This window comes from Ursus americanus, chromosome 8, assembly GCF_024610735.1.
Source record: "Ursus americanus isolate L20-20 chromosome 8, mUrsAme1.1.p, whole genome shotgun sequence".
Lineage (NCBI taxonomy): Eukaryota > Metazoa > Chordata > Mammalia > Carnivora > Ursidae > Ursus > Ursus americanus.
The window spans coordinates 72,512,723-72,531,912 of NC_142134.1; the positions used below are offsets into that span (position 1 = coordinate 72,512,723).

The 19,190-nt window shown below is 40.9% G+C and overlaps 1 protein-coding gene across 4 annotated transcripts in view; it reads right to left on the reverse strand.

Annotated features, from left to right (window-relative positions):
* The window catches only part of C1QTNF7 (C1q and TNF related 7), a 106,528-nt gene that overhangs the window by 6,466 nt on the left and 80,872 nt on the right, over positions 1–19,190 (reverse strand). For 3 of the 4 annotated variants that reach the window (XM_087864268.1, XM_045771430.2, XM_045771428.2), the window contains one exon: positions 2,592–2,837. In XM_087864268.1, the coding sequence (XP_087720394.1) occupies positions 2,592–2,837 (246 nt within the window). Of the gene's footprint in view, positions 1–2,591; positions 2,838–11,683; positions 12,093–19,190 lie in introns of those variants that run through there. The other variant, XM_045771429.2, reaches the window with a different exon arrangement.

A 19,190-nucleotide genomic window follows, 5' to 3' on the forward strand; every position in this document is an offset into this window, starting at 1 on the left:
GCAGATATTTTTAACAGAACATTTCTCATTTGGTATAATAAGTTCTGTACTTACAATTTAAAGTAGAGAAGTCGGACAAAACTGTGCTTGATTCTGCTTGCACTGGCTTAGATGCATGTGGTGGTGATGTTTACCAAGGTACATGAATGAGAAGATGTATGTGGTGTCATATGAGGGGACAGAAGAATCAAAGGCTACCAGCCGCGTTGTCTCCAGTTTCAGCTGCATTAAAAGCTTGTCCTCAAAGCTCCAGAGCTCTGTTACTGTTGTTTGTAAATGGGGTGTGTGTAACATTATTATTGTTGATTGTAATAATTTCTAACAGGATTATGGTAGACATTAAGTACTAAATGTAAAATTCCTGACACGGTAAGTTCTTAATAAATGGCTATGATGATGATGATGAGTATTGTAATTATATATTTTTATATTGGCCTCCCACACTCCCATGTTTGTCTATCAAGGCAAGGACAATGTCTTATTCGTGTTTGTGTTCTCATTGTCTAGAACAGTAATAGGGGACAATTTTACCAGGGACAAATTTACACTGCCCACCAAGGGATGTTTGGCGATGTCTGGGGACATTTTTGTTGTCATGGATGGTAGGGATGCCACTGGTATCTAGCGGGATGCTGCTAAGTGTCCTACAATGCACAGGACGGCCGTCCCACAGTAACTAATTATTTGGCCCCAAATGTCATTAGGGTGAAGGCTGAGAAACACTGGTCTCGAATAATACAAGGTAGCAATATGTACATAAGAAGCTTGTTGAAGAATAATGCATGGGTGGATAGATGAATATGGGGGTGTAGCTGGCCTTGTATGGTTAAAATTGTAGCAATTATGAACGTTCAGTTTAATATGAATGCATATCCACATACCTATTTTTAAATGACACTAGAACTATCTCATGAAGCCCATCACTCATTTCTGGTTTATTATATGACTTTGGATATCCAGGAACTTAGCCATGACTCACGTTTGCAGAGCGCCGTGTGATGTGTCATGACAGCTAACGTTTCCCGAGTGCCTACCACGCGGCAGCTTTTCTACCAAGTGTTTTATGTGTATTGTTGTGCTTAATCATCACATCATCCTTACTACCCCCAATTTACAATGAGGGAACTGAGGCTCAAAGCAGCTATTTGCCCAACGATACTAAGTTAGTCATTGAAGGAGCCAGGATTTGAGCCTAAATCTGACTTAATGGAGCATTACTCCATTGCCTGCTTGTGTAAGCACTACAGTATTGCTTCTAGACACAGTGAACTAAAAGGGCTGGTCCTGTGTAGCTCTGATCCTGGTGTTCCTACAGGATTTCAGGGCTATTCACGCTCATGACACAGCAGTAAGTTGTATTCATGGGTGTTACCACAGATAAGATGTTGAGCCTTTACCTAAAGGCTTTTTTATCTAATATTGAACAATATTCATACACATTTGGTAGCTACTGATTTTCCAAGTATTTTCTGCATGACAAATTCAGAAATGAATTATTATCTGGTAACTTGCATGTGTATTGTGCTACTGTTTCACGTAACATCAGTATATCAGGTGCAACGACTAGATAGAGACCTGTTTCTTGGAACAGATTAACTTTTCTCTTCCTATCTTTTGTCCCAGTCTTTACACTCAGAAACTTGTTTTCAAAGATTGATGCCAAATCACTTCCTTTTTTAGAGTTAACACAGCTTCCGCAGAATTTCAATTCGGTTTACTCTGAAGGATTGCAGAGTCTGGCAATCTTCCTGGGCCAACTTATTTGTGGGGAAAAAAGTAAAAATTACTGAAGTAGTAGAGGGCAATTGTGTTGTCGTAAAGAGCTATAAGAATCTTTTTTTTTTTTTAAAGCTGTTATGGGATGGGTGGGAAAGAGATGAGCCAGGAAAGGTGGGCTATACAGTACCATTGTCATTTCATTTCTGAAAAGTAAAATCTAGAAGTCCTTTATGGAACTTTGCTCTGGATATTAGCACAGAGCAGGATGGCACCTGTGATTTTGGTTCCTGATTCCTGCCTCTGCTTCGTCTGCCCATTTCCTTTCCTTGCCCATCTGTCTGCTATCCACCCAGGCCCTTGCACACCCAGACATTGCCTGCTAGCTGTGATCGCCCTGTGGTCGCGGGCATCAGTGTTTGAATCACGCTCTGCCGGTCACTAGCAGTGAACTTCCATCTTCAGTAATTAATTTAACCATGCTATTGCTCTGTGTTCTCATCTGTAAAATGGGATAACTGAAAGAGTTGTCATTACAAGAAAATAAGGTGGCAGGTAAAGAGTTTCAAGCAGTATCTAAAGCGTAGTAAGTGCTCAATATTAATTATGATTAAGGAAGGCGAAGTAGAGAAGGGATTTCAGGAGCAATTCTCGTGAGAAAAGGCAACAAAGAAAGGAAGCAGTTTAAGGTGGGGGTGAACCAGGCGTGTTTATTTATTTATTTATTTTTAAAGATTTTTAAATTTGTTTGAGAGAGAGAGACAGAGAGAGCATTAGCGGGGGGAGGGGCAGAGAGAGAGAGGGAGAGAGAATCCCAAGCAGACTCCCCGAAGAGCGCGAACGGGAGGAGTTTAGGAAACTTCATCGTTCATTACCTGCAGCCCCCTTTTCACCTTTCTCTCCTTTCCTGCCGTCTCTACCATCTCGTCCTGGAAGGCCGATCCGACCATGGGGCCCCGGGGAACCGTTTGCTCCAGGGGGTCCTGGAGGTCCGGGCAAGCCAGGGATGGTACAGATATACCTTGGGGAGTAGCTCTCTCCTTTGAACTGATTACTCCGAGGCTGTCCACTGGCACAAATGGCAAAACTTGTAACATAGAGCAAGATAAACATCTTTGGCTCTGGAAAAGAAACACAGGGACATCAATGCACCCTCTCAGGTGGGAGTTTTGGCATAAATGAACATGTAATGGACATTTGTAACCACACACTCCAGTGCTTACCTCTCTATGCACGTATAAAACCCCAGTTTACGCTCATCAGTCCCTTGGAAACTATTCACGCTTAACTTATAGAGAGTTCTCAGTGCGCCACAGAAGGGTTGGTGGGTATGCAGGACTGATTTAAACAATTTCAAAATAAAGCCACTTGCTGCATTTTTCCCCGTAGGGTCAATGTTGGATTTTGAAAAACAATGCTTTCGTTTTGCAAAAATAACGCATTAGTTTTAGAAAATTAGAAATTCACATGAATAAGGTAAACATCAATATTATTCTCACCACTAGAGATAATTATAATAATTTACATTTGATACACACATCCTTCTGGTCTTTCTTTCTTTTTTTTTTTTTTTAAGATTTTATTTATTTATTCGACAGAGATAGAGACAGCCAGCGAGAGAGGGAACACAAGCAGGGGGAGTGGGAGAGGAAGAAGCAGGCTCATAGCAGAAGAGCCTGATGTGGGGCTCGATCCCATAACGCCGGGATCACGCCCTGAGCCGAAGGCAGACGCTCAACCGCTGTGCCACCCAGGCGCCCCCTTCTGGTCTTTCTATGCTGTGCAGAAAGTGATACTCTGCCACTCTTGTATTTTTTCGACTTTTTTCACTTAACAGTATATCCTGAGCATATCTTCCCATGTCAAAAATTATTCGTAACATCAAAAATGCTGCATTTTTCTCCACTATCCTTTGTGTACACAATTCTCCATTGTAGATATTTCCTTCCAGTTTTCTGCCAATATAAACACTATGCTAGACATCAGTATATCTAGTCTTTGTGTGCATCCACGATCGTTTCCTTAGAAATTATGAGCTTTTTAAAGCAGGAGAAAAGAAGTGGCGTTCTCAGGAAAACCATGTTTTTCACTTGATAACCATGTGTAAAACCAATTAGTGTTAATTGGAGTACTGTGCATGTCCTGCAGGGGGGTCTCAAACTTTAATTTAAAATCTGCTGGATACAATGCCCCGATGAACCATTAAGCCGTTAGCACCAAGGCTCAATTAAAGAGCTGAGTGAAGTTAAACCATGCATGGTACCACATGCTTCTCGGGAAGCAGACAACAGGTCTCTTCGGCTATAATTTAATAGGACTTGGTTCTTGCCTCCACAAACAGGATCCTCAGAATGACAGATCCTGAGCATGACATTGAGCGTATAAGCTGAGGGGTGGGCGGGAGAGGCTGGGACACCTGATTTTCTAGGCTAAATGGTCCTTAGGATTAACAGCTTCTTGGATGGGACAATGTAGACACATGGTTTTAGGGTGGTGTAAATTAATAGTTTTCGGATAGTTGGACCCGTGCTTTAATAAGAAATCTCAACAACACTTGACGTATATGCTGGCATATACTCGCCCAAAGGAAATAATCATAAAATGTGAAAAAAACAATCGGATGGAGTTTCCTTGCTTTTTGACAGCCACATCAGAAAATTAACCAGGCACACTGTACCAGTTTTATGATACCCATGGGGAAATTGCAACATCTTGGAATTAGACCTAGGAATTTGCCAGAGTATAGGAATGACAAACAGAAAAACACAGTGTGCACATGTGGTTCAAAATATATCTGATTCCTAGAAATCTTATTAGTGAAAAACTGAGGCAACTTACCCAAATATAGGCTCTGTATCCTTGACCAAATCTCCGTGTTACCACTGTCTCTCCCTGCATGTTCCCCCACCCCCAAATCCAGGAGAATATTTTTGCTGTGTACTGTCTGCTATAATATAGCACAAACTCAAAATTACTGATCCCATTGCTTAACTGGGATTAAAGGCACTTTCTGAGAAGTCCAGAGGCTCTCATAAAGAGACCAGCCCTTTCAAGGGTGTTCCGGATGAAAGAAAATGAAAGAACGTTAAATCCTTACCCCTGCCACAGTTAAAGCAAACTACAGTGATTAAATTGCTAGCTTTTTCTTGTAAAAAACTGACTAGAGGAGGTTTTGAGAAGGAATTTGAAAGAGAAGAGCATGCTCATAGGAGATGCTCATAAAAAGGTGTTTAAAAAGACATGGACTGGGAGGCTGTCGCTGGGGCCAGGATCTGGTTCTGCAAGGGACCTGAAATTACATGGAGAGAAGGCACTTTGGGCCATGGCATCTCAGACACTGGTGGAGATGCTGAAAACACAAACACACCAATAGCTGGGGATCAGTTACAAAGAAGCTCGTGGTAAGGGTCCAGGTTATGATGGGTAGAAGAAGCAGAAATTTTAAAGATGTGCTTGGAGGGATATTAATATTTCCAATAGCCAGGCAAAAAGGTGCTCAAAGAAGGTAAAAATGAACACAACTGAAACAGACGTATTCATTGACAAATGCATTAGAATATTGTCTGTGCTGTAGTCTACATGCTGGAAGCATCCCCAGTCAGATTTTTTTTTTTTTTAGATGGGGAGGGGGCAAGGGGAGGGGCACAGAGAGAGGGAGAGCTAATCTTCAGCAGGCTCCACGCTCAGGGCCAGGCTCCATCTCACAACCCTGAGATCATGACACAAGCCGAAATCAAGAGTCGGGCGCTTAACTAACCGAGCCACCCAGGAGCCCCCCTGCCCCCCCAAGTTAGAATTTTTGAAAGGTACTCAAAATCATTATCCATTAACAATCCTCATTGGAACTGAGGAACCACATGACCTGGTGGCTGATGCAGGACGACAGCATGGTGGTAAGTGGCTACTTGAGTCTTGGGACTCAATTTACTAGGATAACAAAGGGGTGTGGGGTGTAATGGAAAACTACAGTGGCGTCACACTGCAATGACTCTTCCTATTACTTAAAAGTCAAAAGCGTCGTGGTCCATGGTCTTCAAGGCCCTACTTGATTGGGCACTTACCCTCCTTACTTCTCTGACTTTATCTTCCTCTACTCTCCTTCCTGCTCTCCAGCTTCAGTCACTCCGAATTCCTTGGTGCTTCTCAATGACACCGGGAATGGTCTGCCTTAGGGCTTTCATACTGTCTCTTCCTTCTGTCTAGAACTCTCTGCCCCAAGACACCTACATGTCTCACTCTCTCATCTCCCTCTGTGGGTCTGCTCAAATACCACCCTCTCCCTGATGCCAATTCTTTTTTTTTTTAATAAAGATTTTATTTATTTATTTGACAGAGATAGAGACAGTCAGAGAGAGAGGGAACACAAGCAGGGGGAGTGGGAGAGGAAGAAGCAGGCTCATAACAGAGGAGCCTGATGTGGGGCTCCATCCCATAACGCTGGGATCACGCCCTGAGCCGAAGGCAGACGCTTAACTGCTGTGCCACCCAGGCGCCCCCTTGATGCCAATTCTTACACTGTATTTAACATCGCAATTTCCTTTTATACCTCCTGACCCCCCATTCTGCTCTATTGTTTTCTCTTCTTTGTACTCACCACCTCTAACTCACTAATTATTATTACCTTTATTACGCGTTAAAAATATAGTGTATCTCCATCTGATAGAATGTAATCTCCATGAGGATCAGGGACTTTGTCTTAGTCATTGACTCCTACAACCATCTAGAAGAGTGTATGGCACACAAAACTCAGGTTGTGGGCAAGGAAAAGGAGATTTTTTTGGGGGGGGTAGGTCTGAGTTTTGTGAAAAACAAAATCAAGAACCAGAGAGAATGGACTCTGAGAATATTACAAGAGAAAGAGAGAGACTTAAAAAAAGAAAGATACAAGGGAAAGAGAAAAGAGAGACTTGAAGAAATATTCTGGAGATTTGTGGGTCCCTTTCACCATGTTTGAAAAATACAGACAAAAGACTTGAGTTATTTTAATTTTACATAGTCTAGAGTATTTAGAAATATTTTAAATATTTACTTTTTTTGGTATAGATAGAACATGCACATTTATAAAATTTAAAAAAGTGTATGCAATGAAAAGTAAATCTCTTCTCCCTCCTCCCAGTCTTTCAGACATGCAGTTTCCCTCTCCAGAAGCAATCATTGTTGCTAGTTCATTTGTGTCCTTCTTCCCCATGTTGGCACACTATATGCAACTTTCTGTACCTAGCTTTTTCAGGTAACTAAGAGATTTTGTCTTATCAGTGTATATATATATATATATATACTCTTTGTACATAGCTTATGACATGGCAGCAAATAGCTTTTCCCAGTTTGCCTTTTCATTTTGTTCAATGCACTTAAAAATATTTTTATCATAAAAACATTCTTGGGGCACCCGGGTGGCTCAGTTGGTTAAGCATCTGCTTTTGGCTCATGTCATGATTCCAGGGTCCTGGGACTGAGCTCCACGTCGGGTGGGGGATGGGGGTCCCTGCTCAGTGGGGAGTCTGCTTCTCCCACTCCCTCTTCTTCTGCCCCTCCCTCTCAGCTCAGGCTCTCTCTTTCTCTCCTGCTCTCTCTTGCACGCTCTTTCTCTCTCAAATAAATAAAATCTTAAAACCCCCCAACATTCTTGAAGTTCTATTATTTTTAAAAGGCCTTCGTCACTTCAAGATAATAAAAAGATTTCTCCCACGTTCAATTCTTTTGTTGTTTCATTTGTTCACACTTAATATTTGACCCATTAGAGTGTTTCTTTCTTTTTTTTCAGTTGAAGATTTATTTATTTATTTGAGAGAGAGAGGGAAAGAAAGAGAGAGAGAGAATGTGGGGAAGGGGCAGAGGGAGAGGGCGAGAGAATCTTAAGCAGACTCTGAAATGAGCACAGAGCCTGATGTAGAGCTCAATCTCACCACCCTGAGATCATGACCTGAGCTGAAACCAAGGGTTGGACACTTAACTGACTCTGCCACCCAGGTGCCCCTAGAATGTTTCTGGTAACAAGTGTGAGACAGGGATCCAATGGTATATTTTCAACACTTTATATTGAATAATCCATCCTTCACGCACTTTCCCACTGGTTTGCAGTGAATTTGGTTATTTTGGCTGGGACTGAACTATGTAGGTCATGGCTTTATAAACATTACAATATTTTTTACAGCTTTATTGAGATTTAATTTACACACCATAAATTTGGGTAATTTGAAGTCTACAACTCAATGTACACTATAATCCAATTTTAGATCATCTTCAAAACTACAAAAAGAAACTTCATACACATTTGCAGTCACTCCTCATACAAAATATTTTGAACGATTGCATTGAATATGCAAATTTATGTAGAATATGTGCTAAAATGTATTTTTTCCAACATCACGCTCCTTTGGAGTGAGAAAATCAAAGCTCTGGAAATATTGTTAATCTTGAACAGATCTGTCCTGGGATGTTAATGTATCCTATTTTTCTGCAGGGATTACAAAATGACAGGTTTTTAGTTTTAAACTTCTTTTTACTTTCTGGTAATTTAGATTTCACAGCCTTTATGTTAATATGTATTTTGAATCCGTAAAGCATGAATGTAGTATGTAGTGTTTTGTAAGATTTTTAGTGATAGAACTCTTTGTTCTTGCTAAACGAGGCATGAAAAATACTTGGAGAAATACTGAATAAATAATTGCAAAAATTGAACTTTTAGACAATGCGCCCACAGATTGAGATTCCTTCTTTTTTAAAAAATAAAATAAACCCATGTATATACAGTCAACTAATATTTGACAAGGAAGCCAAGAATACTTCCTTCATGGGGAAAGAATAGTCCCTACAATAAAATGGTGCTGAGACAATGATATTTATGTGCAAAAGAATGAAATTGGATCCCTAACTTACACCCCTCAAAAAATCAACACGGAATGGATTAAAGACTTAAATATAAGACCTGAAACCATAAGACCTCTAGAAGAAAACAGGGAAAAAGATCCTTGACATTGGTCTTGGCAACAGTATCTTTGGATATGACATCAAAACACAAGCAACAAAAGCAAAAACAAACAAGTGGGACTACATCCAACTAAAAAGCTTCTGCATAGGAAAAGGAACATTCAACCAAAAGAAAAAGCGACCTACAGAATGAGAGAAAAAAATTGCAAACCATGAATCAAGTAGGAGGTTAATATCCAAAATAAAAAAGGAACCCATAAAACTCAACAGGAAAAACCAAATAATCGGATTAAAAATGGACAAAGGATTTGAATAGACATTTTCCGAAAGAAAACATACAAATGGCCAACAGGAACATGAAAAGATGCTCAACATCATTAGTCATCAGGGGCATGCAAATCAAAAGCACAATGAGATATCACCTTACATCTGTCAGAATGGCTATCATCAAAACGAGAAGGCATAACAAGTTTTGCTGAGGATATGGGGAAAGGGAACCCTTGTACACTGCTGGTGAGAATGTAAACTGGTACAGCCACCATGGAAAACAATATGGAGATTTTTCAAAAAACTAAAAATAAAACTACCACGTGATCCAGCAACCCCACTTCTGCATATATACATCCAAAGGAAATGAAAACAGGATATCAAAGAGCTGTCTGTACTCCCACATTCATTGCAGCATTATTCACAATAGCCACGACATGGAAGCAAACTAAATGTCCATTGACAAATGAATGATAAGGAAAATGTGGTACAATGGAATATTATTCAAGCCATAAAATGAAGGAAATCCTGCCGTTTGTGACATCATGGATGAAACTTAAAAGCATTATATGATGTGAAATAAGTCAGAGAAAGACAAATTCTGTATGATCTAACTTATATGTGGAATCTAAAACACTGAACTTGTAGAACAGAGAGTAGAATGCTAGTTGCCAGGGGCTGGAGTGTGGGGAAAACAGGGAGATGTTGGTGAAATAATACAAACTTCCACTTATCAGCTGAATAAGTTATGGGAATCTAATGTGCTGCGCGGTGTCTATAATTAAGAATATTGTCTTCTTGTATACGTGAAACAGACTAGATCTTACTGCACGTGATTATGACACACAAAAAATGTTCTCACTGCACATAAAAAATGATAATCATGCGAGGTGATGGATGGTGTTAACTAATCTTTTTGTAATAATCATTTCACAATACATACAGGTATCAAACCTTCACATTGTAGACCTTCAACTTACACAACGTTATATGTCACTTCTATCTCAATAAAGCTGGAAAAAATGGTGTTGGTAGAATGTAATATGGTGCACTGCTGTGCAAAATGGTAAATTAATTCCTCAAAAAATGTAATCTAGAATTACCTTATGATCCAGCAATTGCACCTCAGGGTATGTATCTAAAAGAAGTGCAAACAGGGACTCAGATATTTGTACATCCATGCTCCTAGCAGCAATCTTCACAAGAGCCATCAACAGATGAATGGAGAAACACGATATGGTATATACATACGATGGAATATTATTCAACCATTAAAAGGAAGGGAATTTCAACCCAATCTACAACATGGAGGAATCTCAAGAACTTTATGCTAAGTGAAATAAGCCAATTATGAGAGGACGAATACTGTATGATTTTTACCTGTAGGATGTATCTAGAATAGTCAAGATCATAGAGATAGAAAATCAAATGGTGGTTGCCAGGGGCTGGGAAATGGGGTGGGGGGTTCACGTTTAATGACTGCCAAGTTTCAGTTGGTGAAGATGAGAAAGTTCTGAAGATGCATGGTGGTGCGATGGTTGTAAAGCAGTGTGAATATACTTGCTGCCCCACGACCATACGCTGCAAAATGGTAAAGTGTATGTAATATCTGTTTCCCCACAATACAAAATACTAAGTGAAAAAAACAAGATGAGTTGGGATGCAGGGAACCTACTAGTATTTTTATGACTGTGCTGGGTGTTCTAAAACATTGCTTACTTCATCCCTACCCCTCTTTTATGCAGTAGGTGATATGATCTTCATTTTACAAATAAGAAAGTTGAGAGTCTGAGGGCTCACGTCCACACAGCCATACAAATGGCAGAGGCAGGATTTGAACTGATCTCTTTTTGTCTCCAAACACTCGAGTTTTCTCCCACATCATGTGAGGGGAACTGTAATATTACTTCATGACAAAGGGCTGGACTCAATTATTAATGCGACTTGAGACTGTATTTTGCCTGGAAATCATTAGGAAGAAGATAGGTAACTAGGGGTGGCCAAAACACGACATATCCTTGGCCTGGCGAGGAAGAGATTTCACAACAGCAGGCTCTGTCCTTCTCTGGCTGCACTAGGAGTGGCTCTAGGAGTGAGCAAGACAGGGTGGGGACCTGAGGTGTTCACATCCCAGCTGCTTCTGTTGTGTGGTTCCTCAGCTTTGTGCTTGGGGCCCCAGTTACCCTCTTCAGACCTGCCTTTCCTGTTGGCCATGGAATACCTTCCCTTCTGTCACTATGCAGCCAGCAGCACCTCACACCCATTTATTCAGTGGTATGGCTATCTATTTAGCTTGCTTTTTCTCTCCCAAAATATAAACTCTATGCCCCCAACATTTTTTGGACAAGACTGGTCTGCAGTGGAGCCTCCACAAAGGTTGAATGAAGAAAAGAGTAATTCATCAATACTTCCTTAAAGAATGGCTTGTGATTTACAAAGCTTTGGCTGTTTTATGCAAAGTGCTACGATGGCACGACAGTAAAAAATGCTGACATTTGGCAAACATTTTACGGAGCAATGTTAAGTCCATACCATCTTTCCAAACCACGCTTTTGTGGGAGGTTGGACAGGGAACTGATGTCTCAAGAAGTCAGGTAACTTGTCCATGGCCACTCGGCTAGTGTCAGACCAGAGGTTTGAACCCAGGCCTTCAGTTTCATGGAATTTTCTAGCAGAGCTGCCTGTTTAATAAACTCAGAAAGCTACAGTAATGAAACGGGCCACTGCATCTACATTTGTCAAAGTTCTATAAAAAGAGTAAACACCATACCTTGCTCTGGGTTGGTGGGTTGCTCCAGGATTCTAAATCCACAAGACACTGAGGATCTTTCATGAGAGCTTCAGCGAAAAACTTGCTTTGGTACCAGACAGAAAAAGAGATCCAAGTTCTCAGAGGTTTCCAAATAGTTGTGCTAAAAATAATTTTCTTCTTTAGTCCCAAAGAGCCAGAGGCCCTGGAAGTCATTCATGGGGTGAGGCTCAATCAGGGGCTGGTCAGAATTACGGTTTTGTTTGAGATAAACCTTAAGCTCCTGCTCTCTTTGACGGGTAAGTTTAGAAGTACCTCCATCTCTGTGTGTCGTGGCCTCTTTTTCAGATTTGTTTACTTAAGTTTTCCCCTCTTCATTTGTTTTCCACTGAGTGGAGTTTCAGGAAAAAAATTACTCACTGACTGGAAATTAGTTGTTAACTTAGAGAAAAGAGTCATTTCCTATTTGAGACTTTTCAAGGTAGAATCTTCAAATTCTGGAGATTGGGTGTTGTCTCATGGAACAAGCAAGAAGGGGTGGTAAATAGTCGCAGTAAATATGGCGGGAAAAAGGCCCCTCATCCTATGTGCTGCGAAATGGAAGAGGGTTATGAGCACTGCACTGATCTTTTCTTTGTTCTCTGCTGAATGGGTAAGTGATTGGGTATTTTTAGAAGACTGATATGCCTTTGTTACTCTAGAGAACTGATCATAACAACTCAAAAGGCAGAATGGTTCTCCAAAGCCTGTGACTACTCATCTTCGATGCAATCAATTTCTTTGTTTCCTTCTCATACGCACTTCTCACATCTCCTTAGCAACAGCAATATATAATTCATGACGTCATTTATGGAAATTCAGTGACTGAAAAATCTTGTTTTTATCTTGCTTTCCCCACCATTCTTCTCAAGCATTTGAGAATGCTAATTGTATTTTCAAAGTTATCGAAGTGGATACTGATGATAAATTTGACCAAGAAGATGGATGGGCTCCCCATCCCAATAAGCTTCATCTTGCCCTAGTTATCCACCCTCCCATCTGGAGGAAATGGTCTTTTGAATTTGTTGGCTGTCCAAAATATGAATGCTATCATGGAGTAGTAAAAACCACATTGGGTACGGAAGTGAGACATTTTGTTTTTTGCTAAATTAGAGAAGGATCTTTTTTTCAATTGAGTAAATTTGACATGTAGCCTTGTAAGGTGTACAATGTGTTACTTGATATATTTATATATTGTAATATGATTGTTGTTGTCATCATATTACTTAGTTGTACAATAGTATTGTCTATATAGACTATATCGTGCCTTAGATCTCTAGGGCTTATTTATTGCTCATTACAAGTTAGTACCCTTAAACATCTTCAGTTTTATTCCCCTCGTCCTCTGATAACCACCATTTTATAGAGGATGATCTCAATCAGATGTCCCTGGGTTTGTCTTCTCATCCTCAAAATGAAATGGTATCTTTCATTATTTCTAAGTTTTCTCACAGTTCTTAATATTCTCCAACGATGTGCTTGTGCCTGATGAGATGGCATTTGTAAAAAATGCCACTTCTATACATATGGGTAGAGATACAAGTCACCCTGAAGGAGATATTTATTGAGAGAAGTCACTCAAGTGACTCTTGAAGTGCTGTGCATATAAGTAGGCACTTGCTAGTAGCTCAATGAAGGTTTTTCCTCTCAGGGATCTTTGGCTGGAGAGGTGTTGAGATTATTTTCTTAAAGTATCCACGGTCTTCTAGAAGGAAGGAACCAAGGGTCCAATTCCTCTCCATAATGCAAATTTAAGGAAATTAGTCATGGACTATAGGGTTGGCCTGGTCCAAAGCCTGTCATCGAGAAAGGACACAGTAGATCACAGAATGGAACTGACCAGGAGGTAAGTGGGAATCTGGACAAAAAGGCCTAAAGAATTTTGGGGTGCTGGTTTTAGTACCGTATATAAATGAGGCTGCAAGTTTGTCTGCTTTCAGTCATTCTGTCAGAGAAGGTATCTTTTGGGGGACAGTGGTTAAACACACGGCGGTGGATTAAAAGGATTATTATATTGGAACTTAGTAAGGGGTTGATATGGGGTCAGCAAGAGAATCCCCTACAAAAGCATCTACAGGAATGTGCATGACTAGTGTTCAACGGTGTCACCATTTGGTGGCAGCCAAATCAATGGGAAGGCTGGGCATTCGAAGGTTTTGTTTTGTATGTTTTACCTGGGTTGGAAATAGGAATGATCCTTTGAACCAAGCAAGCCTAGAATTCTTAGATTGTTCATGGAGGGGTGGATTGAGGTCTTGAGTAGTCTATGTGCTCATAAAAGCAAATGGAATACTAGCAATTCATTGAAAGAGAAGAATGGCATGACAGTGTTGAACTTAAACAGGCAAAGCAGGTCACTGGGGTAACATGCTTCCATTAGTTCAATGCCAGTAGACCACCACACAACAAACCTTTGTCATACGTAAGACTTGACTTGATTCTCTGACTTCAAGGAATCTCCTCACTCCCCACGCCAAAGTGTTCTAAGAGGCAGAACTGTAACACCAGTCCTGACAAGCCTAACTTCAGGTGTTTCAGCCTTTGGATGTGTTAATTTCTTTATGTAAAGTGACGACTTCTTAATGGGCTTTCTTATTCACTCTCTGAAATTGCACATCTCTGTCAAAGAACTTAGAAATAGTTTCTTGACCTCCAAAAGAGACAGATATATTCTTATATTACTGCCTTACCTTGGCCGAATATTGATACAATTTATGGGTATTTACATTTGCTTTCCGGTATCATTCACAACTTCCTCAATTTCCCTTTAATGTTTGATGATAAAGTTTCTTGTATTAAGGTATCACACTATTTTTTCCTGTTCGGCAATAATAGATTTTAAAAATGATTTTCCATCTCAGATAACTCGTTATAATCTGTATCTTCTCGGACATATTCTTCGCAAAGAGACCTCGCCTTTGGAATTGTCTCCTAGAGCATTCAGAGCTCTGATGGGGCTAAAGCTTGTTAGTGACTATTTCGCTCAGCTTTTTTGATGCTTTTTTAAGAGACAATGGTGAAAGTGATGGGTAAAATAATAAGCTGAAGGGAGTATTAGCTGAGAGTAAAAAATCAGATTCTGTTTTTACCTGCCAGTCATGCCAAGGCCAGGGTCTTCCTCTGCCTTTCCTACTCAGAGAAGTTTTTCCTCTCAGTTTGCGCTTTGGTTTTCCTGTAGCTTTAACTCACTTTTCAAATGAATTCAGTTCAATCTAGACCAATCCAATCAATGTCCACAGAGCATCTAACAGTGTGCTGGTTCAGCTCTCAAAAAAAGGGTTCGAGTTTGTAGTTTTGCTAATTTTTTTTTTTTTTAGGTGTAATACTCCCATGATGTGGGTGCATGCATTTTGTTTTCTTTGGGTAGATATCTAGTGGTGGAATTTTGGGATCATATGGTATTTTTTATTTTTTAAGGATCCTCCATACTGTTTTCCACAATAGCTGCAACAATTTACATTCCCACCAACAGTGCACACAGTTCCTTTTTCTCCACATCCTCACCAACATTTGTTATTTCTTGTCTTTTTGATTTTAGCCATTCTGATAGGTGTAAGGTGATGTCTCATGGTGGTTTTGGCTTGCATTTCCCTGATGATGAGTGATTAAAAAAAAAAAAAACACCTCCCATCATGGCCAATTTTAAGCCACCAACATGACCTTGACCAAACGCAAAGTTGGGAAGATATGTGCAGAACTGGCCATTTTGCTAGGTACTAGAATTATTTAAAAAAGGTTCTAGCTGATATACAATGAACACTTACATGTTACGACATTACATCATTACTTCCCTTAATCTTCACTATAACCTCTTGAGGTGAGTAATTTTATCATCCTTCTTTTGTAGACAAAGACTGTAGGTAGTCTGATCCACAGTTGGCTCACCCAAGCACTATACCATATACCTCCCCAGAGTGTTGCTAACTTTAGAAGATCAGGATCCTGCATCCAAAGAGCTTTCAGGCAGGTGGAATGCACACCTGACTCCTCTTCCTTCCTGGAGCCTTAGATTCTGTCTGGATTCTAATCTCTTTCTTGCCTTGGTTCTTTACTTATTTCATCTCCTCTGGCTTGCAAGTTCCTACTAACCATATCTTCCCATGCCCCTTTCTTCATCTGCTCATATGTTTCATCCTTATTCATTGCTTTGTCCAGAAAGTCTCCTTGATGCTTCTGAAAGTCTCCCTGATGCTCCCCATTAGGTACAACCTTGTCTTCCCTTGAGCCCTCCTGGCACATTATTTGGACTTTTCTTATGCACTTTAGCTCATGGATTCTCAATTAGATCTATTGATTCAATATATCAGCAGATTAGGTCAAAGCATTTGTATTTTTCAAAAGGTCTATGAGTAATTCGGATGGACAGCCAGACTTTGGGAATCTTTGCCTGATCTTCTCTTGTTCAAACGATGCCCCCTCTGTTCGTCCTTCTAAACCACAGGGTTCCAGTTGTACGAATCTGGTCTTTTCCCTCTTTCATCTTGTTCTTCTACTTATTACTTCATCACATACTTATTGATCTGTTACTATATGCTAGCTACTGAATGCTTGGTCTTGGTATTCAAGGGAGAGTAAACATAGAGCCCTCATAGAGGAAAAGTCTAGTGAAGAAGACAGACATTCATCAAATAATCACAGAACTATGTCTAACAAGATGTTAAGTTGGACTTTGCATGATCTTGGAGTTTCAACTGAGGACTCAAAGCAAGGCATAATGGGCAATCAGTGTCCACACATCCATTTCAGACTTGCTAAGAACATCTGGATCTGACACTGACCAATGTTCATGTTCCATCCACATAAGAGAAAACTAGAAGTTCAAAAATGATTTATGGTTGAAGACAGCCTTCAAAGTAGAGAGCTATTAGCTGATAAGGGAGTGCTGATGAGCTCTCCCCTCCTTTCCTATGAGGGAGATAAGAGGAGAGTGATACCCACTCTCCAGCCAGGTGTCAAGGACATCAAGAGATCACTGATAGTGTGAAACGTTCCTGCAAGAAAGAAGCTGTTTATTTCCCAGTTGGATGTTTAACTAAACTGTGAAGTTAAAGCCGTGCAGCTTTCATGGGATTAGAGAAATGTGATCAACGGGTTCTGGTGAGCTTGACCCACCCCTGGAGGTTGATGTCTTGTGGGCTCATAGAAACTAGAGAATTCTAGTTCTGTAAAGTCAGAAGGCTGCCAGAGAAGGGAGCCAGTGTAGGGTTAGCCATTAGAGAGGCAAGCGTACATGAGTTTCCCAAGAGGCAAGTGGTACCAAGGATGGAGCTGGGGTGGGGCCATCTAGAGGGGACCTTAAGCCAGGACAGAGTTCTCCTAGAGCAAGGTAGCCATTAAGAGTCACTGAATACATCACTGAGTATAGAAGCTGAGGCTGGTGCAGGGTAACAAAAAATACCAACCAAGAAGTGAATCACCCAGTCAGGGAACTGTGTAGTATGGAGTTCTCTCAGAAAGCTTCCAATGATCCTGGGAATATGTTCAACTAGAGAAAGCTGGCCTTTGAAGATGGGGCACACCTGTGTGTGGTAGGAGAGAACCACGCAAATAGCACATACGGAGCAAAAACACTTTGATCATGGTTTTCTAATTCTTTAATGCTCTGATCTGACTCTAGACATGTTCAGAGTAGAAGGAGGGAGAGGAGATGGGGGAAGAGTGAAAAACCATGGCAGATCCTGAGCTGAAGGCATGGAAGGGGAACAGCCTGTGTTTTGGATGTGAAATGAAAGTTATGATTTAGATTTGTCTTTTTAATATCTGAAAATGAGTCACAATGAAACTGGGTCATGTAACAGAAAATGACCAGAAAGTTAAGGAATTTGCCTGAGATGTTATGAAAGGACAGAGAAGAAGGATCCAAAAGAATTTGACTAGAAGAAGTGATGGGAGAAGCATGAAGTTGTTTCTTACTTATATCAAGGACAGATAAGGTCATTTGATAAATCCAATAAACTCTCGAGAGTGTTCTCAAGGAAAGATGAAGGGTATTTCCGGAGTGCTTAGCAGGGCAACATAGCTATGGATCAGGGAGGACTTGCTTAGAGATATGGCGTCTGGCCTGAAATATGAAACAGGAGCAGGCATTAACCAGTAAGAGGTTGTGAGAAAACACTTTCAGGCTGAGGGATTGCCATGTGCAAAGGTCCTGAGGTAAAAGAGGATAGTTTTTGTTTTTAAAGATTTTATTTATTTATTTGACAGAGAGAGACAGCCAGCGAGAGAGGGAACACAAGCAGGAGGAGTGGGCGAGGAAGTAGCAGGCTCCTAGCGGAGAAGCCTGTTGTGGGGCTCGATCCCAGAACGCTGGGATCATGCCCTGAGCCGAAGGCAGACGCTTAACAACTGCGCCACCCAGGCGCCCCAAAAGAGCATAGTTTTGAAAGAAGGCCATGAAAAGGAGCACAGGAGAGCACGAGCCTGGAGGGAGGATGGCTTTCCCGGCCATGGAAGGTTCTGGTCTTTTTCCTGAGGTGGTAGGAGTCCCTGAAGGACTGCGAACAGGATTTTATGAGTCAGGCTGTCAAATCTCCCTCAACCCCGATAGGTTACAACAATGCGCATAACAGGCATTGAGGTGATGCCTGTTTGCCACTTTCCTGGCTTTTCAGTGTGGTTTCTGAACCCAGTCTGCTTTCACTATAGGGGAAGAAGTGAGTTCTTGAACGGTAGGAGAAGGAAGAGAAGAATGGGGGGAGGGTAAATAGAAGGGGGAATGAACCACGAGAGACTGTGGACTCCGGGAAACAAACTGAGGGCTTCAGAGGGGAGGGGGGTGGGGGACTGGGATAGCCCGGTGATGGGTATTAAGGAGGCACATATTGCATGGAGCAGTGAGTGTTATACACAAACAATGAATCATGGAACACTACATCAAAAACTAAGGATGTACTGAATGGTGACTAACATAACATAATAAAACATTTAAAAAAAAAAAGAAGTGAGTTTTTGTGAGAAAAGTAGTTTGCATGTTTAAAAGTAAGGCAATTCACTCACTCATGGAATGAACAAAGTCATTGATCCCTATTGTGTGCCAGGCACTGTCCTAGACCCTGAGGATCAGAGTTGAAAGAGGAAGACAGGATCCTGATGTGCACGGAGCTCACATTCCAGCAAGAATTTCATGCCACCAGGGAAGGAAGGACCCTCAGAGGGCATCCGCCTGCTTTTCCCATTTTACAGACCAAAAACCAGATGTAGTGAGAAGAAGGAACTTGCCCAAAGGTCACAATGACATACACTGATAGAATGAGAACTTCAGGTCCCTGTATGATTTGCAAGAGTCACTGCTTGCATAGCATAGCCTCTCATCCAGCCCTCGTTCTTAACTTCACATGGAGAAGACACTGCAGTATTCTTTATATATAGAAATATCCATTATTGGGGATAATCGAGAATTAACACATAGCATTACCCCAACCATAAGACTTGATCCTCGCCCTTATGTCCAAAATATCACTTCTCATATTTTAATCATAAGAAGTGCTTT